At 52.2% G+C, this 22028-nt stretch overlaps 6 protein-coding genes across 6 annotated transcripts; 2 read left to right on the forward strand and 4 right to left on the reverse strand.

The window, feature by feature from the left end:
- Positions 1-1625: 1625 nt before the first annotated feature.
- On the reverse strand, positions 1626-4139 carry neurod2 (neuronal differentiation 2). Its single transcript, XM_068754590.1, has 2 exons — positions 4077-4139; positions 1626-2702 (listed from the first exon to the last, which is right to left on the reverse strand). The coding sequence occupies exons 1-2, from the start codon at positions 4119-4121 to the stop codon at positions 1626-1628; spliced, it is 1122 nt and encodes a 373-aa protein (XP_068610691.1). The 5' UTR covers positions 4122-4139.
- Positions 4140-6160: 2021 nt separating this feature from the next.
- On the forward strand, positions 6161-7322 carry LOC137910311 (phenylethanolamine N-methyltransferase-like). The gene is made up of 3 exons (XM_068754756.1): positions 6161-6335; positions 6567-6771; positions 6872-7322. Exons 1-3 carry the CDS (start codon positions 6161-6163, stop codon positions 7320-7322), a joined length of 831 nt encoding a protein of 276 aa, XP_068610857.1.
- Positions 7323-8565: 1243 nt separating this feature from the next.
- Positions 8566-11329, forward strand: LOC137910356 (protein phosphatase 1 regulatory subunit 1B-like). The gene is made up of 5 exons (XM_068754792.1): positions 8566-8694; positions 10000-10083; positions 10404-10479; positions 11000-11125; positions 11202-11329. Exons 1-5 carry the CDS (start codon positions 8566-8568, stop codon positions 11327-11329), a joined length of 543 nt encoding a protein of 180 aa, XP_068610893.1.
- A 540-nt stretch (positions 11330-11869) lies between these two features.
- LOC137910161 (phenylethanolamine N-methyltransferase) lies at positions 11870-12894 on the reverse strand. Its single transcript, XM_068754591.1, has 3 exons — positions 12723-12894; positions 12434-12644; positions 11870-12308 (listed from the first exon to the last, which is right to left on the reverse strand). The coding sequence occupies exons 1-3, from the start codon at positions 12892-12894 to the stop codon at positions 11870-11872; spliced, it is 822 nt and encodes a 273-aa protein (XP_068610692.1).
- A 3950-nt stretch (positions 12895-16844) lies between these two features.
- On the reverse strand, positions 16845-17447 carry crygmx (crystallin, gamma MX; the record flags this gene model as incomplete). Its single annotated transcript, XM_068754545.1, has 2 exons — positions 16845-17120; positions 17193-17447. Coding segments are annotated over 2 exons (531 nt in total), but the record flags the coding sequence as incomplete, so codon positions are not given.
- A 1456-nt stretch (positions 17448-18903) lies between these two features.
- On the reverse strand, positions 18904-20498 carry crygmxl2 (crystallin, gamma MX, like 2). Its single transcript, XM_068754793.1, has 4 exons — positions 20494-20498; positions 20033-20180; positions 19542-19784; positions 18904-19179 (listed from the first exon to the last, which is right to left on the reverse strand). Exons 1-4 carry the CDS (start codon positions 20496-20498, stop codon positions 18904-18906), a joined length of 672 nt encoding a protein of 223 aa, XP_068610894.1.
- Positions 20499-22028: the final 1530 nt, after the last annotated feature.

Below are 22028 nucleotides of genomic sequence, written 5' to 3' on the forward strand. Positions count from 1 at the left end.
CCGTTCCTGTTGGAGTAACAAAAACACTATTGGAAAAAAAATATAATAATTTCTAACTTAAATTACATTTTTTTGATTAAAACTAAAGATGTTAAATAAAAATGAGAAACATCAGATTAAATCCGATAAACCTACAAATTTCATGTTGGAGTATAAATTCTTAAAATCTTCTAAATCATAAATGTTTGTTATTTAGACACATTTGAAATCAAATGTAATTTATTTTAAACTTAAATTCACCATCTTTAACATCAAATATATTATTTGGACGCAGAAATCATTCGAGGACGAATTAACCCCTAAAAGTCTGTTTGGTCCGCAGCTCTCTGAAATAAAAGGTTGTCCGAAAAGGAGCTTTAAACGGTCTGAGGCTTGCGACTCACCTCAGGAGAGGAATGTATCAATAACAGAACAGGTTCTGGGTGTGAGCTCTGCTGGGCCCGGGCCGGTCCTGCTGACCTCCTCTGACGGGAACACATGGGACCCTGGGCGGCGGTCCAGGACGGAACCCGCACTTCATCTGAGGCATCAGCAGCGATGAGAGGAGCCTGAAGTCCAACTGGCTCCATGTCTGCAGAGAGTCGAGCTTGATTATTCGGGTTTATTCTGACTCACCTCGTAAATGGATCCTGAACGTTCAGGCCTGCAGAACTAATCCTCATGAATCCACGTAACCGGACCGGCCGAGGCCTTTTCTCTCCTGCATGGTTTCCACATCTCCCATTTTCATTTTCATTTAATTTGCTATTCTGCTCAGTTTTCACCAAAAACATCTTTTTTTAATTGGAAAAATCTAAAGAACAAATGTTTTCCGTAGAAACACAAAAACATGAATTCATGATTTAGGGCATAAAGAGGTCAACTTGATTTCAGATTAATTTTAATCTATACTTTCATTATCCCATAATTTCGGTGATGTGTGAAGATTTATTTTATCTCAGCACACATGCAAATAATGAATTAAGATTTAAAGCTCAAAGTTACCTGAGATTGAAATAAAAAGGGCAAATTATGGCCAAAAAATCCTTTTTGCTCATTCTGTAAATTTCTTTCAAATGTTTGATTTATTGACAGTCCAATAATATATTTGATCAGATCACTTGATATGACAGATTTGAACTTTAATCAGTTTGAATGTGACTTTAAATTCGCGCAGCTCTATTTCTTGTGTGACTGTTTTGTCATGTTCTCCAGATAGTTTGGAGAGAACAGGCCAAAATAGTTCATTTTCATTATTCCCTGAATCAAATTTGAAATATTTCTTTTGATCATAAAATCTTAATTTGTGAAGTTCAAGACAAACTTGAAGATTTCATATTTAAAAATATTGTTTAGATTTGTCTAAATTAGATTTTTCAGTCTGTCAAAGTGGTTTTAGTGGATTCAAAATATTTCTTTGCTGTTTTTTTGTGTGAATTCTATTTTTGCTGAGACCAAGGAGCCAAATATCAGAGGATTATAAAACACTTTATTCTCTTGTTTGTGTCAGAACCTCTTCACTCTGCATACATGACATTACTGGGGACAACAGTACAGGGATGACGTCATCGGAACACGCCGTCCGGTCCCGGTTCCGACGTTACACGATTGTCTTTAACGGATCGATAATCGAAAGGACTCAGTTTTCAGTTGTGGTAAAAAGCATTGAGATCCTCGTACGGGGGCGCCCTGTCGTGGTGCGCGTGCGCGTGCGCGTCGTGGAACGGTGGCATGTTTTCCGAATGCGCACCTCCGCTGCGCGCTCCCGATGGGCCGAAGTTGAGGCTGTGTCCGGGACCGGGTCGAGCCAGTCCGGAGTAGTGCATAGAGTAATAGTTCCTGTCCGCCTCCGGGGCCTCCTGCTGCCGCCCGCCGTTCAGGCAGGGGGGGCTGTGCTGGCCCTCGTAGTCCGGGCTGCTGTAGTCGGGGGACGTCCCGCCCGGGGGGTACGCGGCCTCATAGCCAGAGCTGTAGGACTGGCCCCGCAGGTTGATCGGGCCGGCCCCGGGCTGGTAGTGGGGGCTGGAGAGGCGGGAGCACCGGTAGGAGTAGGGGTGCACCGAGAACGGGGAGGGGGGCATGTGGAACCGGGCCCCGTCCGGGCCCGGCTCGCTCAGGAAGGTCCTGGTGTTGAGCTGCAGGCAGCCGGCCACCAGGTTGGTGGTGGGCTGGGACAGGCCCTTACACAGCATCTGCACGTAGGCCACCACGTCCGGGCGCTTCCCGCAGCGCAGGATCTCCCCCAGCGCCAGGATGTAGTTCTTGGCGAGACGCAGCGTCTCGATCTTGGACAGCTTTTGGGTTTTGGAGTAGCACGGAACCACTTTGCGCAGATTGTCCAGCGCAGAATTCAAATCGTGCATGCGCGTGCGCTCCCGCGTGTTGGCCTTCATCCGGCGCACCTTGGAGCGCTCCACGCGCGCCGCCGTCATCTTGCGCTTCTTGGGGCCGCGCTTCTTGGGCTTGTCTCCGCCGGGCTCGTCCTCGCACTCCTCTTCCTCGCCCTCCTCTTCCTCGTCGTCGTCGCCGGCCGCCTCGGACTCCGCCCGGCTGCTGCCTTCCAGCGGCCCGTCCAGCTCGTCCTCGTCCAGCTGGCAGGGCTCGTGCGCGTCGCGCTTGGCCTCGCGCTCGTCGGTGTCGGTGTCGGTGTCGTCCACCCAGTCCGCCGCCAGCCTCTGCACGTCCGGTAGCACCTCGCTGAAGAGTCGGCTCAACATGGTGACCTGCGCGGGACACAGCGGGTTCATTCTGGAACACATCGATCACATATCGATCAGACATCGATCACATATCGATCCGCTATTAAGCGACCTTAAAGCTCCCTTCGTTCGGCCGGAAGTCGTTTAGCTCAGACGGATCGATGCTGATAATTAAACCCGGATCCAGAGGGGACTGCGTGGATTAGAACCGAACCAGTGGTCGTGTTTATTCCGGAATATACCGTCTAAACGAGTAAGAATCGGGCCTAAGAGATGAAAGGTTTGAGCCGCTTTTCTAAAAAATAAAAACATCCGATTATGTTCGGTCCGTAAACGAACAGTCGGCCCCACGGACGCAGGCCGGTCTACAGACGGGACCGGGACCGGGACCGGGTGCGGGTCGATCCGGGATGGATCACGCAGCGGGGCTGGTCGACAGACGGGACCGGGACCGGGACCGGGTCGATCCGGGATGAATCACGCAGCGGGGCTGGTCGACAGACGGGACCGGGACCGGGACCGGGTCGATCCGGGATGAATCACGCAGCGGGGCTGGTCGACAGACGGGACCGGGACCGGGACCGGGTCGATCCGGGATGGATCACGCAGCGGGGCTGGTCGACAGACGGGACCGGGACCGGGACCGGGTCGATCCGGGATGAATCACGCAGCGGGGCTGGTCGACAGACGGGACCGGGACCGGGACCGGGTCGATCCGGGATGAATCACGCAGCGGTTTCCACGTTACGTTTGCTGAAGTTTAACGGACGTAGAGATTTAAATGTAAATTAAACGACAGAATTCAGCATCGTGAAATGATCACTTCGTGCCGGTTCTGTTTGACAGCCAATCGGGGGCGGTTTAAACTGATTAAAGTTCAGAACCGGTAAAATACCGGCATTGATTTCAACGAACCGGGCTCCTATCCAAAAGCGCGTCTCTTTTTTAATTGGTGAAAACGCATTGGAATCAAACGCAACCGATACCTTATCAATTAGTCTGCGTATCCCCGTGGAGGATCCGCACGCGCAGACACGCGCAGACACGCGCGCTCGCAGCTTCAGTTTTCAACTGAATGATTTTCTCATCGAATTTAAATAAAGATAAAAACACGAACCGCGCACGACTCGGACGTGAAGCACCGGAGCCGTTCACGGGATCGATAGATGTCTTTGACCTCAGGTCTTTAGCGGTAAAGAGATCAACGCGATCCCGATCGATCAGTGATCAGACCGGATCGATCTTTGACCCTACCTGCACTGGAGCTCAGAGACGGAGGAAGCGGGTTTGTTTACACCATCTCTCCCCGGGTGGGCGTCTCATCCACGGCCACGTCCACGCTGCTCGCACGCGCACTCCTCTCTCCGACGCGCGGAGGGATCCGAGTGGGTTACATACCAGCTGATGCCAGGCCCAGGCTGGCACGTCATTGGCAGGAGCCATCACATGAGAGCCGGTGATTGACAGAGACTGCCCCCCCCCCCCCCCCGGGGAGAGGGACCCGCCATCCGCATTCACAGAGACTGCCCCCCCCCCCCCCCCCCCGGGGAGAGGGACCCGCCATCTGTCACCGAGCTGAAAGAGAAAATGGGAAAACGTGCTCGTCTCCATCTTTGGGAAAAACGGGGTTAATTTCACATCGAAGAAGGAAATCAATACAAGCCTATTGATTATATTATTGCATCACGTGATATTGGTAGATAAGAACTAATTTATTCCTGATTATCATGATGCAATCCTCAAACTGCATGTCCTGTTGCTAAGCAATAAATTCATGAAGCACAAAGTGCTGACAGAAATAAGATCAGAGTCAGGTGAGCCGAGCCAAGCAGGGGGTCCGGGTCTGCTGGGTCTGGGTCTGCCGGGTCTGGGTCTGGGTCTACCAGGTCTGGGTCTGCCGGGGTCTCCTGGGTCTGGGACAGGTGCCAGTGGGCGGTCCGGTGCCAAAGGTAGCTGCAGGGGGCCAGAGGACGTGCAGGACACAGAAGAGGAGGTGGCTGAAAGAAGGGTTAGGGTTAGTCGGCCATTTGTAGTTTGGTTGGATCTGTAGTCCTCTGATTTTCTGCCATTTAACCGAACTGAACTAAATTCTGCGTGAACGGGTGTTCCCCGTTTCATATCCTAAAGGTGAAACACGTGTGACATCACGCACGGAGGACATGTGTTCACTTCCTGTTTATCCTTCCGGTGGGTGGGGCAATGAGTCCAGTGGGCGGAGCCTGGTAATTACGGGTTATCGGTCGAATTTTATTCTATTGCTTCATATTTTATATTTTACAGAGTTTTATTAAAAAAATAGACTATTGATGAGTCTAGCAGTCACTATGACGTACTTCCGGTTTGTCCCGTCAGTATGATCTGTTACATGAAGCCATTTATTATATAGAGACATTATATATTGACTTTCTGCTCCTGGTGTGCCTCCTTACATCTCAGATAATTGACATTTGCCTAATAAGGAGCTCTCTGTTTGGGTATTATTGTCTGTTTGGTCGCGTTTCCGGAGGAGCAGAGATTCTAAATGTACGTGGGCGACATCTTCTGGTAGTTCAATGTAAGTGCATGCCAGGAAACAGAACGTCAAGAGGCCTCTGGTTTGTTCTGGATGTTTCACGAAGGATCACGATGAAGCCCGTCTTAGGACAAAACTCAAAGACTAGTATCTGAAAATAACATTTATAAAATACTACAATCCAAAAGTGTTCTTGCTGCATGGATGCATGCGTGTATTGTCCCACCACACACACATTTTAAGCCCTTTGAACATTCACTATTTAATGTGTACTGAGTAAACCCCCTGAAGGAAACTGAAGACTTACTGCTCAGTGAAGCAGGACTGAGGGGAGTAACCGTGTCAGGCTGGCTAAGGTAAGGTTGAAGACGTGGTCCCTGAAACACCCTATCCGGTCCTGGGCTCGCCATCACCCCGCCAGCCATGATGCCAGATTGTCCTTCAGATGAAGCAGCATTAAGGACATGGTCCCTCAGCTGAGGAGCCTAGGCCCAGTTTGTACCTGAGACAAAGCTGGTACCTTGCATCCATCCAAAGATGTGGTTGTAAGACCAAAAGGTGAACCCTGTGAGGAAAGGTCTGGCGTCTCAGGTGCTTTGACTGACCCACGAAGGGTCTGGGACTCAAACACCAAATGCAAAAATACAGTCTTCAAAAATCTGTCTTCACTGGAATTACTATGAACAATTGATACAGTCCACAATCAGCAGGAAGAGGGAACGTCAAACACCAGTAAAAACCAGTCCTGGCAGGAGGCAGCGAGTGAAAGGCTAACATCCGACACCGAGAGCAAAGAGCAAAGAGGCATGGCGATGTTTGCTGGCCCGAGGAGACGTGGCGGTGGGAGCCTTTGATATGATGGCCAGTCCCTCATGTCAGGAGACACAGAAGACAGGATATATAGAGGCAAGCAGGGACAGGTGCATGAAGAGTGATCATCAGATCATCTGGAGGCTCAACACAGGCATCGATGATGGAAGACAAGGGGACACCGAGTGCAGCGGGGGCCGAGGCTTCCGACTACAATGAGTTCGATCCTGCAGAATATCTTCAGTGTTTCTACTCGGCAGAAGTGACTTGTCTGGAGGAAGAGGACAGCTTTATGTGCTGGATACTGAGCCGCCTGCATAGAGCCTTCAGTGAAGGTGAGGACAAGCTGTAGGCAGCGCAGTGGTGCAGCGGTTAGCAAGTTCCTGTTTCAATTTCTAAATCTAAAGCAGATTTTTATTTTCTGTCTCAAATCTCAAGAATCAATAATTAAAAAGTTCCCTCCAAAAAGGGAACTGTCAATGAAGAAATGTCAAATTCATCAGCTGAAGGAAGCTCCATTACAGCTTCTTCATAGAACCTGTTCAGGATCTCCTCTGTCTGTCCAGGTGATGTGAGAGGCGACCTGCTGGTGGACGTGGGTTCGGGTCCGACCCTGCACCAGGTCCTCAGTGGCTGTGAGCTCTTCAACAAGGTCATCCTCACAGACTTCCTGGAGGTCAACAGGAAGGAGCTGAAGCTCTGGCTGCATGGAGGCAGTAAAATGGACTGGACGTCCTACCTGAAGAGGGTCTGCGAGCTGGAGGGACGAAGGTGCGTCCCTTTAAAGTCTCTAAATACCTGCCAATCACATGGAAGCCAGCTGCTAGTAAAGTTGTGTTTTTGTAGTCATTACTTCACTTTTCTCTTCCAGTCCTTCAGAATGGACGCAGAAAGCTGCCAGACTGCGTCAGGTGGTCACAGACATCCTCCCCATCGATGTGCACCGCCCCCAGCCTCTGGCCCACGACGCCCTCCCTTCAGCCGGGGCCGACTGTCTCGTGTCCTCCTTCTGCCTGGAGGCCGCTAGTCCAGACCTGGCCTCCTTCAGCAGGGCGCTGGGTCACATTGGGGGGCTCCTGCGACCCGGAGGACACCTCCTGCTGATCGGCGCCTTGGAGCATAGTTATTATATTGGGGGTGCTGGAGTCAGGATCCCTGTGTTCGCAGTGAACGAGGCCCAGGTGTGTGATAGTTTGAAGCAGAACGGCTTCACCCTGATCAGGCTTGAGGTTTTCCAGGTCTCTGCGGAGACCATCCCGGACAAACTTTCTGCGGTCGTTGACGCGAAGGGGATTTGTTTTGTAAAGGCAAGAAGGAACTAAGAAGTGTAACAAAAGTGAAGAAAATGTAGGATTTAAAGTACTTTTCCAGATTACATTGTGGTAGATTGTTCTGGATTAAAACTACATTTCCTCACAGAAAACAAGTCGCTTTATTAAGATTAGATTATTTAATTTGTGACGCCAATAACATAATTTGTTTTCCACTAGATTTGATTATTTTTCTGTTTCAAATTGTAAGACATGATTGAATGTCTGACTCTATTCTAATTTATTCTGTTGGTTCAATAAATGGGTTTCTGAAGTGGACTCTTCAATTGTGTTTCCAAAGCTTCGATAAATAGATCTCCACGTCGCCACCTGCTGGTCAAATCCAGCAGCCACGGCAACGTCACGTCCACGTTCTGTTATCACATTTAGAATAGAAAGCCTTTATTGTCATTCCATAGTTGATACACAACGAGATTGATCATCATCCGTCCATGTTCTGGCAGAAAAAAGATTAAAAACGCAGCCGGCTAACCGAGGAAAGGCTGACACGAAACGTCAAAACTCACGGGAACCGGAACCGGAAGTACAACGAGAGAAACGAAAAACGGACGTGGGTTAAATAGAGAAAATGTTCGTCCATACTACAAACAACTCACAGAAAATCAGAATGTAATCTTTTTTGTTAAGGAGTTATAAGAGGAAAATAAAATAAAAGAATAATTTCGATAACACGAGTTTAAAAAAAAAGACATGAGATGGGAGACAAATATAATTTTTGTTGCTTAATTTGGACTCATTATTCTATTCATAGTATTAATCCACTATATGATACATTTATATGATGGCATTAAAATCAAAAAAGTGTAACACGAATACAGTTTCCTTTTAACTTCTGCGTGTTAATGCTAACTTCCGTTGAACACCTAAATTATTCAGTACTGTATTTACTAACTCGGGATGAAGGGTTCTGCTCACCATAGAATAAAATGTTACTAAGAAATTACAGATTAAATTAATAATAATTTCTGTATTAGTCTATAAAATAATGAACAGACAATTATGAGCTACACACCTTTATAGCCCTCAGACACAGGACAATATACCCTGCAACGGACACGAATAAACACGCCCCTTTGGTTCTAATGGGTGAGAGAGAGAGAGAGAGAGAGAGAGAGAGAGGACGTGCGCAGAGAGGAGGACTCCAGAGGAGCTCCGGGACAGGTGGACGGACGCAGCCTTCCTCTAACAGAGATCCTTCTCCATGAGCTGGACATCCGCGGAGGAGACAGGCTGGATGGACCCGCCGTTGCCCACGGAGACGGAGCTGACGGAGAGAGAGGCGGACAAGGATGAGAGGAGGAAGATCCAGTTCTCCGTGCCCCCTTCGGTGCCAATCCACCTGGACCCGCGACAGGTGGAGATGGTGAGCCCGCTCAGACGAGAAGCCAACGTTCATCGCGTGACATTTGACCTCTTCCCCTGCGGGTCTATAAAGAATCGGCCACGACACTGATTGTTTCTTCTGTTGGACTGGACAGAGCCGAGTTTATGATCTACCTTTGAAGTGATGAGACAGCTCAGGGCCAGGGATGAAGCGTTGAGATTCAAGCTAAATATAGAAGGTCGTGTTGTTGGTCAGAGAGTCCGTTGTGTAAAATAGATAAAGAAGTTATCTGTCCCAAAGCAACGGTAGACCTGTCTGTCTCTCTGTCTGTCTGTCTGTCATCTGGATTTCACATGTTTCATGAAGATTGAATTCCTGTTTTGAGTCTTAACTTATTCAACCAGCGGCAGCCGGCGGCGCGTTTTCCCGTGAGGCGCCCTGGATCCCGACCCAGTCAAGCACACGAGCGGTCATAAAGGTCACACGTCTTCCCAACTCCGTCCCCCTTTCCCCAACGCCGTCCCCTTTCCCCAACGCCGCCCCCCATGCTGTAATGAGATCTGTGCCCTTCACAGGAACCGCACTGCAGATTTGACTTTCTCAAATGGACTTGCTGCCCGTCCTGTAATCTGCCACCGCCCTGTTTAGACTCCCAGGATTTGCCTCGTCAGCGAAGGTTCTGTTCATCAACACTATCCCAACCGGCACGTTTCCTCCGGAGGGACTAAATGCGAGGTTCAGCCTAGGTCTCTCCCAAACACCAGATCATTAGCATGTATGTGGGAAAAAACAGAGCCAGGTAAAGAGAACAAGACTGGCTCTGACTCTGGAGCTGACTCTGGAGCTGGTTCTGACTCTGGAGCTGACTCTGGAGCTGGTTCTGACTCTGGAGCTGGCTCTGACTCTGGAGCTGGCTCTGGAGCTGGTTCTGACTCTGACTCTGGCTCTGGAGCTGGTTCTGACTCTGGCTCTGACTCGTCCAGCGCTTTCACTGTTAGCTTCTACTTCAACGTGGAGTCATTGCTATTGAAATGTGTTCGCCAGCAGCAGCAGCTTCAACTCCGTGTCCGACTGGTGAATATTTATCGGTTCTGTGAAGCACGAGCTTCAGAGTTCCAGTAAAAGCATCCCACTCAGTTCACGCCTACACGCTGCGCTCTGATTGGCTCGGCAGCCCCTCGTACCTCACAGCAACGCTACTAACGTAGCACCTTAGAGAGGAGAGTTTATTTCAGAACACGAATGAGGGGGTGAGGGGGCTTCGCACCGCCCACAACGGAATGAACCTGACGGTGGTTCTGATGGATCACAACCAGAAACCCACTGAAACGATTCTCTGCTCAGATTCGCCGCCGGAGGCCGACGCCTGCGACGCTCTTCAGACTGACCGACCCGCCGTCGCCGGACGCCGACGCCGGTCCTCACCAGGTAATGACTTTACACCAGAACACACTGAGCCCAGTTCGGCTCACCGGGCTCGCTCAGATGGCCCTCTGGGGGCTGCAGAATAGCACGAGAGGCAGGAGAACGTTTACCGAGATGCGAGTGAGACCAGCCTCCCACCGGGGGTCTGTAGGAGGCCCGAGACCCGGGACACAGATAACTAAATCCACTCCTCTGTGCAGTATATATAATATATAGTATACAGTAGATTATGTATACTGTATCTGTACAGTATATATATATATAGTATACAGTATATATATTATATATTCCCTACATAACAGTGACTTGTTTTCCTCCTGCAGTGGCTTCTGGGGGAAAGTGGAGCCTTGAGAGCCAAAGTGGCTCACGCCCCCACCTACCTGCCGCCGCCTCTCAAAGGTAACACGGGTTCGTGTGGAGGAGGGGAGGGGGCCGCGTCCTGCTGCAGCAGCCGCCCTGTGCGCTATGTCTGCTTGGATAAACACACTGCGAGTAGTGTGTGTGTGTGTGTGTGTGTGTGTGAGACCGTGATGCAGCTGTAGCTCCTACGTATAATCCAGGATAATCCAGAGCAGAATCACAGCTGTCCCTGCTTCTAATCTCACACGCACACACACACACGCACACGCACACGCACACTCATCCTGGTGTGACGTTAATATGCCACTTTAGTATCGGCGACTGAATAACAGTTCAGTCAGGGTTCAGGACTCTTTCGCTCCTCGTTGTGGATGTGATGCTGCTAATCCAGCTGCTAATCCAGCCTCCATGTTAATAACAGGAATCCTCAAATGAAAGCGACAGAAAGCAGCAGTCACCTGATTGGTTGATCCTCATCATGTGACTCCTGGACCGCCAACATGTCGACCGCTCATCATCATATGTTCTGGGATCTCTGCTTCTCTCTCCTGACCCTCAGCGGTCCAGAGGATGGCCCAGGCCCACCTGTCCTCCTTGGTGTCCTCCATGTCGTCTGTGGACAAGGAGGACTCCTCCTCAGAGGAGGGGCTTGAGCAGGAGAGCCAAGAGACGGCCCCCGCCACAGGTGGGTCAGACTGGTGGTTCTCATTCAGAATCTTCTCTGGACTTTCCACCAAACGGAGACTCTGCTCACGTTCCAGAATTCCCGGAACCAGATGCCGAACTGCTCCGAGATCCGCCAGACCGTTCCGCGGGAGGCGGAGATCTCAGTCGTCTCCATGGAGACGGAGAGGAGGCCAGACAAGGAGCGGAAGGGAAAGTAGAATAACAAGAGAAGAGGATCAGAAGTATGGAACGTGCGTGTGCGTGTGCGTGTGCGCGTGCGCGCGCGCGCGTGCTGGTTAGCTCCGTGTGCTAACATGGAAGGTGACAACGAGGAAGACGAGAGGTGGAAGACGGAACCAGAGACTGAATCTCATTAGAGGAAGTAAATGATGGACGCCCCGCCCCCCGGGACACACATGGAGACCAATCAGAGCAGCGGGAGGGGAGATATTTATTGATTGATAACACACAGGATTACTAACACGAGTTTTATTTGACATCTCGTTCCTGTTTTGTTTTTTATTCACAACATCCGGTAACAAATGAAATCACTGCTTCGATAGAAACGAGTATCTGGATGTGATTATTAGTATTTAAATCTCATCAGCAGAGGCTGGAGTTGCTTTGGTTGTAGTTGCCGTGTCTGAACGGCAGGGGGCAGTGTGTAACTGAACATGAAGCTTAATCCACTGTAATTTCACCAGGACAAAGACTTTTTAACTTTAATAGCCATAAATCTTTGCCTTTTCTGACACTTAAACTTTTAATTCTTTCTAGCCTTTGCAAAAAACACCCCCGTGACGTCATCCACCCCCACCCTCATAGCCTGGGGCAGGGTGTAGACCTCAAGCCTGATCAGGGTGAAGCCGTTCTGCTTCAGACTATCACACACCTGGGCCTCGTTCACCGGGACCACCGGGATCCTGACTCCAGGACCCCCAAAATAATAACTCTCCTCCAAGGCGCCGATCAGCAGGAGGTGTCCTCCGGGTCGCAGGAGCCCCCCAATGTGACCCAGCGCCCTGCTGAAGGAGGCCAGGTCTGGACTAGCGGCCTCCAGGCAGAAGGAGGACACGAGACAGTCGGCCCCGGCTGAAGGGAGGGCGTCGTGGGCCAGAGGCTGGGGGCGGTGCACATCGATGGGGAGGATGTCTGTGACCACCTGACGCAGTCTGGCAGCTTTCTGCGTCCATTCTGAAGGACTGGAAGAGAGAACATCCGTCATTACCCGACCAACCAGACGCAGCGTTGATCTGACGGGGGCTCCTGGGACAGTGGCGTGCTGACTTCCAGCTCCCGGTCCGTGGTACGACCAGAGACATCGTACCGGCGTCCCTCCAGCGCGCAGACGTGCTGCAGGTAGGGCGTCCAGTCCAGCTTGCAGCCTCCATCGTCCTGCAGCCAGAGCTTCAGCTCCTTCCTGTTGACCTCCAGGAAGTCTGTGAGGATGACCTTGTTGAAGAGCTCACAGGCACTGAGGACCTGGTACAGGGTCGGACCCGAACCCACGTCCACCAGCAGGTCGCCGCTCACATCACCTGGACAGAGAAGGAGATGTTGTTTGTCCCGCCATGCCAGGACACGCCTGCAGGACAGCTGCCCCCCCCCCCCCTCACCGTCCCTGAAGGCTCGGTGCAGACAGCCCAGCTTCCACGGGACGATGCTGTCCCCCCTCTGGAAGTCGGCCCGCGGGGGGGTGTAGTTGTACTGCAGATACGCTGCAGGATCAAAGCGCTGGTAGCAGGCGGCCATCGCTGCTGCTCCCCTCTGCGGCGCCTCGCCTTCCATGGTGCCTCCGTCCAGCCTCCAGATGCCCCGATGCCCCCCCGCCAGCCTTATATACCCGCGTCCTGCTGGAAGCCGGACTCGTGGACGGAGATGCTTATCCCATTTGTTCCGTTAATGTCTCTGTCCTCGGGCGCTGATACCATCAGATCAGGGGCGTCCCGTGACACAACACGCTAATGGACTCAGGTCTCCCTCTGAAACCGGTCTGGTTCTGGTCACCACGTGTCCCACCAGCGAGACAGGTGGGACACGTCTTATCGTTTTACGCCCTGTCCCGAGGCGTGCCGATGAAAGACGGTAAAACACGGTTCGCCGTGTTAAAGCTCGACGCCCTCGCTTGAACTTTGGATCGGCCTCGAAGATGTTTAGGAGCCGGATCAGAGTTCATCTGATCAAAGTAGCTGAGATAAGATATCGCAGCCCTATAGAACCCTGTAGAACCCTGTAGAACACGCAGCTCGTTGGGTTCAGGGCCCTATAGAACCCTACAGAACACGCAGCTCGTTGGGTTCAGGGCCCTATAGAACCCTATAGAACACGCAGCTCGTTGGGTTCAGGGCCCTATAGAACCCTACAGAACACACAGCTTGTTGGGTTCAGGGCCCTATAGAACCCTACAGAACACACAGCTCGTTGGGTTCAGAACCCTGTAGAACACGCAGCTCGTTGGGTTCAGAACCCTATAGAACACACAGCTCGTTGGGTTCAGGGCCCTATAGAACCCTACAGAACACACAGCTTGTTGGGTTCAGGGCCCTATAGAACCCTACAGAACACACAGCTCGTTGGGTTCAGAACCCTGTAGAACACGCAGCTCGTTGGGTTCAGAACCCTATAGAACACACAGCTCGTTGGGTTCAGGGCCCTATAGAACCCTATAGAACACGCAGCTTTTTGGGTTCAGGGCCCTATAGAACCCTATAGAACCCTGTAGAACACGCAGCTTTTTGGGTTCAGGGCCCTATAGAACCCTATAGAACACGCAGCTTTTTGGGTTCAGGGCCCTATAGAACCCTACAGAACACGCAGCTCGTTGGGTTCAGGGCCCTATAGAACCCTGCAGAACACGCAGCTCGTTGGGTTCAGGGCCCTATAGAACCCTGCAGAACACGCAGCTCGTTGGGTTCAGGGCCCTATAGAACCCTATAGAACCCTGTAGAACACGCAGCTCGTTGGGTTCAGGGCCCTACAGAACCCTATAGAACCCTACAGAACACGCAGCTCATTGGGTTCAGGGCCCACAGGTGAACAGGCTGCTATAGGTTCTGGACCAGTGGGCGCTGTAGACTGAGGCCGCTGCTCCTGGCAGCTTTTGATGATCCAGCCGGGATCAGTCCGTTTGCTTTTCTAACACGCGTTTGCTCACAGGCACTAAAGCAGGAGCTGCAGGTTCTGCTCTCCGGCCCACATTCAAGCCTTCATGTTTTTCTGCTGCTTTACGCTAACATTAGCTAACTGTCCGGTTGCTTCCGTTAGAATCATCAATACTCTTGATTGGAGGTCCAAACACACACACAGAGTGGCTGAGAGGAACCGGGATCAAGGTGAGGCTCGGTTCGGCCCCAGAGACAGATGGACAGATAAGAGGAGCAGGACGGAGCAGATAAACAGAAAGAGCAGGACGGGCGTAATGGAATAAGGTTCATTTAGCCAGCGCTGCGGGCGGGAGGAGGTCGATACCATCAGGAAGCTCCACCTGCAGCCACCAGGGGGCGCCAAGAGCCCTGAAAACTGCCCCAGTCAGAACTGAGGTCGAGGGTTGGGCGTGTCTTCCGCCTACTAATAAAACGTTAAATTTAACGAAAGGCGTTGTTTTTGCATATATTCTATAAACATCACATTAATTACAACAATATCTCTCAAAATAACGCGACAAAAAAGACGGAATGATTTTACATTCCGTGGCCGTTACGCCACTTCCTGCCATTTCGTCGCAAATATAACGAGCTTTTAACAAGCGTTGGATCGTGGCCTCCTCCCTGCTCCTCCCTGCTCCTCCCTGCTCCTCCCTGCTCCTCTCTGCTCCTTCCTGTTCCTTCCTGCTCCTCCCTGTTCCTTCCTGCTCCTTCCTGCTCCTCCCCCGTCAGAGCAGGAGAAGCAGGAGGGGAGAACACGATGCTTTGAGACGAGGCTCCACCCCCCCCCCCCCCCGCAGCGTTTTTGGGTGCTTCTCTTTTGATTTCTCTGCAGTTGGATTGTGGCGTTTTTGTTTTTTCCTTTCTCATGCATGTTCCGCTCGTCTTCCGACTTTCACAAAGAAAGCAAATTAATGGGGGTAGAAAAAGGAGATTGGTACTGATCTGAAAAACAGATGCCTTAAAAGGGCCTTTTAAAGTTGCCCATGGGGGGAATTGTCAGCCTGGAAGTGGGGCAACGGAGATGGAAGACAAGACGACAGAGGTTTAATTATCCAGCCATCACGGATGAAAAGCGGAGACGGAGAACCGAGCCTGGAATCACCGGGTTGGGTTCTGGGTTCATTCTCCAAAACGCTCTCGTTACCTTCAATCAGGCCGACACAGAGTCCAAAGGGTTCTGAGGCGTCGCCTCTAAATGAGGTTCAGACGAGCAGTCCCGGGACCGGGTCCAAAGGGTTCATGTCTGAATGAGGTGCAGTCCCGGGACCGGGTCCAAAGGGTTCATGTCTGAATGAGGTGCAGTCCCGGGACCGGGTCCAAAGGGTTCTGAGGCGTCGCCTCTAAATGAGGTTCAGACGACTGGTTGGGGTAAAAGTCGATGCTTCTGCCCCTCCTTGACTTTAGATGAACTTCCAGGCTCTCATCTCTCCTCCTCTGTTGCCCCCAGAGCCCGGCTGCTGCCCCCTGTTGGTGTTGGGTTGGGTATTGTTGCCCCCAGACCCCAGACGAGGGCAGATCAGCGGCACATTTGACAGTCTTTTAATTGGACATTACTCAAGGCTCAAATCCCCCCCCCCCCTTTACTGGGCTTCTTATTGATTTTTTACAAATCAATAATTAATGGCCACTTTTATTTATTCATGTGTATCTTTGCCAATTACTCAGCGTCTAATTAACAATTTCAATAATTGATATTTATTTCTGAAAGGGTTCGGTATCTTGGGCTGATGATAAATGCAGGGGGGGGTGGGGGGGGCTGGTCTCTGTGTTCTGATGCTCGGGGCTAGCAGGCTTTGAGCCCTCTGATGTGGATCAGCGGCTCGCTGCGGATCATGTGATCTCGTACAGATCCAGCTTCAAAGAACAAGCTTCCGTTTCCTCTGTGCACGGGACGGCGACATCGCGGTGCTGGTCCGGTGGACCCGAGCAGCCCCACGTCCACATCGGAAAGGAACCCCCCCGGGCTGCAGTCGACAACATGAACAAAGACTCCTTCTAGTCTGCTTTCAGAACTTTCGGTTTATTGTGGGACCAGTGAGACAGAAGGACTGGGACCAGTGAGACAGAGGGACTGGGACCAGTGAGACAGAGGGACTGGGACCAGTGAGACAGAAGGACTGGGACCAGTAAGACAGAGGGACTGGGACCAGTGAGACAGAGGGACTGGGACCAGTGAGACAGAAGGACTGGGACCAGTAAGACAGAGGGACTGGGACCAGTGAGACAGAAGGACTGGGACCAGTAAGACAGAGGGACTGGGACCAGTGAGACAGAAGGACTGGGACCAGTAAGACAGAGGGACTGGGACCAGTGAGACAGAGGGACTGGGACCAGTGAGACAGAGGGACTGGGACCAGCAAAGCTGCGGCACGACCAGAGCAACAGGCGTCTCGGCTTGTTGGACAACTTGACCCAACAAAACCTGAAGAAGACACTGATGCAACCATCATGCTTGATGTTTGGACAGACACAGAGGGACAGAGAGACACGGGGGGAGGACAGTCGAGCGGAGACGCAGAGGGACAGAGGGACACGGGGGGAGGACAGTCGAGCGGAGACGCAGAGGGACACGGGGGGAGGACAGTCCGGGGATCAGTTGAGCTCGGTGACCCGTCTCAGCGAGCCGAAGGTGGGGCTGCTGCTCCCCCAGTCGCTGTGTCTCCGGTACTCCCCGGGACGCAGGAAGTACTGGCGCCCCCTGTAGTTGGGGTGCTCGTGCAGGAGCCAGTACCCCTCCATGACGTTGGCGGAGGAGATGTCGCGGGTGTGGAAGCGCTCGTGCAGGTCTGGGCAGTCGTCCATCAGCTCCAGGTTCTGTCCCCCGAAGTCGGAGCGCTCAAAGATCTTCATCCTGTAGCTCCCGGTGTACTGAGGAAGACGAGAGATTTACACGGGGCGTCCGGAGCCCGAGGACGCGGCGGGACATCGGTGGACACTCACGGGGGGGACCATCCGGCAGGAGCGGATGCAGTCGTTGAAGCCCGCCCAGCGCTGGTAGTCCGGGTACTCGCCCTTGGGCAGCATGTACTGGTAGCCGGCGTAGTGGGGCTTCTCGTAGGCCACCCAGCAGCCCCCCTCCACCCGGATGGAGTTGCAGCGGCTGAAGTGCTTCTGCATCTCGGGGCAGTCGCTGCTGCACTCAAAGTGACGCCCCTGGAAGTTCCTGTCCTCGTAGAAGATGATCTGGACGAGGACAGGACGGAGGGTTGGACGTTAACAGAAGACATCCGAGAGTCCTGCTGGAGAAGAACCTGAAGGAAGCGGCGCCAAATGATCCTCCGCTGAGAACACGTTAAAGAGGAATAAAGTCTCCGCCTGTTCCTCTCACTGAGAACACTTTAAAGAGGAATAAAGACTCGGCCTGTTCCTCTTTCACTGAGAACACGTTAAAGAGGAATAAAGTCTCCGCCTGTTCCTCCCACTGAGAACACTTTAAAGAGGAATAAAGACTCGGCCTGTTCCTCTTTCACTGAGAACACGTTAAAGAGGAATAAAGTCTCCGCCTGTTCCTCCCACTGAGAACACTTTAAAGAGGAATAAAGACTCGGCCTGTTCCTCTCACTGAGAACACTTTAAAGAGGAATAAAGACTTGGCCTGTTCCTCTTTCACTGAGAACACGTTAAAGAGGAATAAAGTCTCCGCCTGTTCCTCTTTCACTGAGAACACGTTAAAGAGGAATAAAGTCTCCGCCTGTTCCTCTTTCACTGAGAACACGTTAAAGAGGAATAAAGACTCGGCCTGTTCCTCTCACTGAGAACACGTTAAAGAGGAATAAAGACTCGGCCTGTTCCTCTCACTGAGAACACGTTAAAGAGGAATAAAGACTCGGCCTGTTCCTCTCACTGAGAACACTTTAAAGAGGAATAAAGACTCGGCCTGTTCCTCTCACTGAGAACACGTTAAAGAGGAATAAAGACTCGGCCTGTTCCTCTTTCACTGAGAACACGTTAAAGAGGAATAAAGACTCGGCCTGTTCCTCTCACTGAGAACACTTTAAAGAGGAATAAAGACTCGGCCTGTTCCTCTTTCACTGAGAACACGTTAAAGAGGAATAAAGTCTCCGCCTGTTCCTCTCACTGAGAACACGTTAAAGAGGAATAAAGACTCGGCCTGTTCCTCTTACAGGAAGTAAGAGCGACTGTTTATGTGTAACAATCTCATTTACTTATAACGGAGGCGTCATATCTGGTCAAATCTACATTCAAGTCAAGGGTTCCGATATGAACCATCATGAAACAGGTTCTGGTTCTGATCCAGAATGGGGAGGTCTGTGCTCTCTTTTCTAATCTTCTCTTTCTGACACAGGGCACAGTTGCGTCTGCAGGCGAGTGGAACGCTTACCTTTCCCATCGTGACTGCGTTGAGGCCGGTCCAGACCGGACGCTGGGCCGGACCGGACCTCTTTATAGCCCCTGCTGGGATCAGGCCTTTGTGAAGCCTTGCCCCGTCAGCGGAGCGGCGGCGGAGCGGCACAATGAGAGTTGCAGCGTCGGCCTTTATTGTGAATGCCACAGAACTTTGTGCAGACAAAGGGGCGGGGCCAGCGAAGGGAGAAGGTCCGCGTGGAGCGCTGCACAGCTCCGGGGGGGGGGGGGTTCAAAATAAAGTGACAAGGCGCTGTCGTTGGAAGCCTTTATTACACGTGACACGTTACATGGCCGTCCTCATCCTCCTGAAGGAGCCCACCAGGGGGTTGTGGCAGCCCCAGTCGCCGCAGGCCCGGTACTCCCCGGGACGCAGGAAGTACTGGCGCCCCCTGTAGTTGGGGTGCTCGTAGAAGACCCAGAAGCCCTCCATGATGTTGCAGGAGTAGATGTCCCGGACGTGGAAGCGGTCGTACACGCTGGGGCAGTCCTCCATGAACTCCATCATGTGGCCCATCAGGTCGGGCCTGCTGTAGACCCTCATCTTGTAGGAGCCCCGGTACTGCAGGGGGGGGGGGGGGGGGAACCACAACATGATTGCTACACAGTCCGGCCCCGCCCTCAGCTGGTGTCTTTAGATGCAGGTGAGCGCTTTAAGTAATGTTTCAGAAACACTCGACGCGACTGGCAGAATTAGAATGAAGGCACCAAATCACGTGGGGGGGGGGGGGGGGGGGTCATAATCCCCTTTAAACACTGACTGGGTTTCCTCGGGGGGGGGGGGGGCTTGCTACAGGCGCTTTTAAGCCCAACCTGCCTGAGTGTCTGTGAATGACATCCGTCTCTAAAACAGCATCTGATGTGGAAGGTGGGGGGAGGTGGGCGGGGGGGGGGGGAGCCGGCCTATTGCTTTGATGCACTTACAGGTGAGAACATCTGGCAGGAGCGGATGCAGTTGTTGAAGCCCATCCAGGTGCGGTACTCGGCGTAGTCGCCGGGGCCCAGGACGTACTGGTAGCCCAGGTAGTGCGGCTTCTCGTAGGCGACCCAGTGACCCCCGCTGACCCGGATGGAGTTGCAGCAGTGGAAGTGGCGGAAGGTGTCCAAGCAGTCGCTGCTGCACTCCCAGTGGCGACCCTGGAAGTTACGGCCTTCGTAGAAGATGATCTGGGGGAGCAGAGAGGAGACAGTGTGGCTGCAGTACCGATGGTCGGACAGCAGGGGGCACTGTGCGCCCTCCCCCGCCGCACGCTGTCACACAAACACAGTGAATGTCATGTTCTGGTGCCACGCCCCTTTCTGTGTGTTCCCCTCCGAGGACAGTAAACTGTCTTTTCTGAGCTCATGTCTTGACCCCGATCAGAACCCGTCCTGTCCCCGTCCCCCTTGTGGACCCGTCCCCCCCCAGCTCATACCTTTCCCATGGTTGCAGGACGTGGATGCGGTTGCTTTGCCTCTCTGGGGCTCTTGCGGGTGCTTTTATACCCCCCCCCCGGTGACGCCGAGGCCTCTTGACCTTCTCTGATTCCCTTCGTCAGCACATGCAGGTACCGGATCTCCTGCCTGCTAGAGGTTACCTATAGAATGTTCACCCCCCCAAAGTGAACGCCACGCTAGTGCTATTCTGTGTTTGCGTGACCCTTGTGATGCAGCCTTTTGAAACGCCACACAAAGGGGGGGGGGGGGGGCGCCACCCCCCCACAACAAAGCATGGGAAGCCTCCAGTCAGGTCAGGCTCTAAATAAGAGCTCCACGTCAGGAGTTTCACCTGCATGCAGGGCGGGGCCGTGCTAACGCGGTTAGCGTAGCGGCTCCAGTGGGGGTTCTGTCTGCCCCTAAACGGGTTCAATGTTCAATTCTAATATTTGTTCCTGACCTCATTCTGGATCAGAACCAGGAGACGTGCTTCATGATGGTTCATACCCCCCCCCCTTTATGACTGGGATTCTGGATGAAGAGCCCCCCCCCCCCCCGCAGGAGGCACCTTGAGATAACGGAACCCATGAAGCGGCCCGGTTCCGTCGCGGTGATTGACGGGCAGGATGAAGGCAATTTATTTAGAGGAGCAGATCCCAGCAGGTAACGGGGCTGGATCAGAAACACAGACACCTTTATTATAACCCCGGGGCATCGACCCCAGACGTCCGTCCAGCTCATTTATCTCAGTTTGATAATAATAATGAACAAATAAAAACGGAAATGGCGTGTTGTTTTCCTGTCATAAATAACAGAATAGTTTACGTCCTGATAAACAGAAACGTCTCGTCTTCGGCCGGAAACGGTTTCAGAGATGTTTCCTCCAGGAAGTGAAGATTTAATTGTTGTTGTGTTTAAATAAAGATTTAGAAAAAGCTGCTGCTGCAGCAGCGCTGAATATATTATTAAAGATATGCATTTATGCTAATTAGCACGACTGATCTGACTATAAAGCCATTTGATGGAACTCAAAGATAAGACGCACTTGTAATATTATTTGAAATAGGATTTTCCTTGATGTTCAGAATCATTCTTCATGAATGTCAGATTTGATGCAGAATTATAGTTAAAGTGTTGAAATAAAACGCTTTAATTTAAAGATCAGCGTAGAAACTGTTGGATTTTCATCGAGGCCTTTCCCTAAATCAAATCTTTTAATTGTTTAAAGATCTTTTATGACATCTATTTAGTCTAAAATGACTTCCTGTCGTTTCTTCCGGTTTCGTCACGTTGACATCAAATAAATTCTGATTTGAGTTCTGGGCCCGTTTGAAGGGACGGCTCTGACCACTAGAGGGCACTCGAACCCAACGCATCGGTGCAGGACGACTTCTCGTTGGAACAGCCTTACCTGAGCAGCTTGTGTGAAGGTTGGACAGAGAGGCAGGAGAGAGAGAGGAGGCCCGGCCGAGGAGGAGCAGGAGAGAGAGGAGGCCCGGCCTAAGAGGAGCAGGAGAGAGAGGAGGCCCGGCCTAGGAGGAGCAGGAGAGAGAGGAGGCCCGGCCTAAGAGGAGCAGGAGAGAGAGGAGGCCCGGCCTAGGAGGAGCAGGAGAGAGAGGAGGCCCGGCCTAGGAGGAGCAGGAGAGAGAGGAGGCCCGGCCTAAGAGGAGCAGGAGAGAGAGGAGGCCCGGCCTAGGAGGAGCAGGAGAGAGAGGAGGCCCGGCCTAAGAGGAGCAGGAGAGAGAGGAGGCCCGGCCTAAGAGGAGCAGGAGAGAGAGGAGGCCCGGCCTAAGAGGAGCAGGAGAGAGAGGAGGCCCGGCCTAAGAGGAGCAGGAGAGAGAGAGGAGGCCCGGCCTAGGAGGAGCAGGAGAGAGAGGAGGCCCGGCCTAAGAGGAGCAGGAGAGAGAGGAGGCCCGGCCGAGGAGGAGCAGGAGAGAGAGGAGGCCCGGCCGAGGAGGAGCAGGAGAGAGAGGAGGCCCGGCCTAAGAGGAGCAG

This window comes from Brachionichthys hirsutus, chromosome 21 (genome assembly GCF_040956055.1).
Source record: "Brachionichthys hirsutus isolate HB-005 chromosome 21, CSIRO-AGI_Bhir_v1, whole genome shotgun sequence".
Lineage (NCBI taxonomy): Eukaryota > Metazoa > Chordata > Actinopteri > Lophiiformes > Brachionichthyidae > Brachionichthys > Brachionichthys hirsutus.

Bases quoted from the DNA above. Each gene is read 5' to 3' on its own strand.
- neurod2 (XM_068754590.1), bottom strand. From the start codon at position 4,121: ATGGCTCCTGCCAATGACGTGCCAGCCTGGGCCTGGCATCAGCTG. The intron at 2,703-4,076 runs GTATGTAACCCA...TGTCCCGCGCAG, and splicing joins CCTGGGCCTGGCATCAGCTG to GTCACCATGTTGAGCCGACT.
- LOC137910356 (XM_068754792.1), top strand. From the start codon at position 8,566: ATGGACCCGCCGTTGCCCACGGAGACGGAGCTGACGGAGAGAGAGGCG. The intron at 8,695-9,999 runs GTGAGCCCGCTC...TTCTCTGCTCAG, and splicing joins ACCCGCGACAGGTGGAGATG to ATTCGCCGCCGGAGGCCGAC. The intron at 11,126-11,201 runs GTGGGTCAGACT...CTCACGTTCCAG, and splicing joins AGAGACGGCCCCCGCCACAG to AATTCCCGGAACCAGATGCC.
- crygmxl2 (XM_068754793.1), bottom strand. The intron at 19,785-20,032 runs GTATGAGCTGGG...CTGCTCCCCCAG, and splicing joins GTCCTGCAACCATGGGAAAG to ATCATCTTCTACGAAGGCCG. The intron at 19,180-19,541 runs GTAAGTGCATCA...CCCCCCCTGCAG, and splicing joins CCTGCCAGATGTTCTCACCT to TACCGGGGCTCCTACAAGAT.
- LOC137910161 (XM_068754591.1), bottom strand. From the start codon at position 12,894: ATGGAAGGCGAGGCGCCGCAGAGGGGAGCAGCAGCGATGGCCGCCTGC. The intron at 12,645-12,722 runs GTGAGGGGGGGG...TTCTCTGTCCAG, and splicing joins GCACCGAGCCTTCAGGGACG to GTGATGTGAGCGGCGACCTG. The intron at 12,309-12,433 runs GTACGATGTCTC...TCTCTCTTCCAG, and splicing joins TGCGCGCTGGAGGGACGCCG to TCCTTCAGAATGGACGCAGA.
- LOC137910311 (XM_068754756.1), top strand. From the start codon at position 6,161: ATGATGGAAGACAAGGGGACACCGAGTGCAGCGGGGGCCGAGGCTTCC. The intron at 6,336-6,566 runs GTGAGGACAAGC...CTGTCTGTCCAG, and splicing joins GCATAGAGCCTTCAGTGAAG to GTGATGTGAGAGGCGACCTG. The intron at 6,772-6,871 runs GTGCGTCCCTTT...TTTCTCTTCCAG, and splicing joins TGCGAGCTGGAGGGACGAAG to TCCTTCAGAATGGACGCAGA.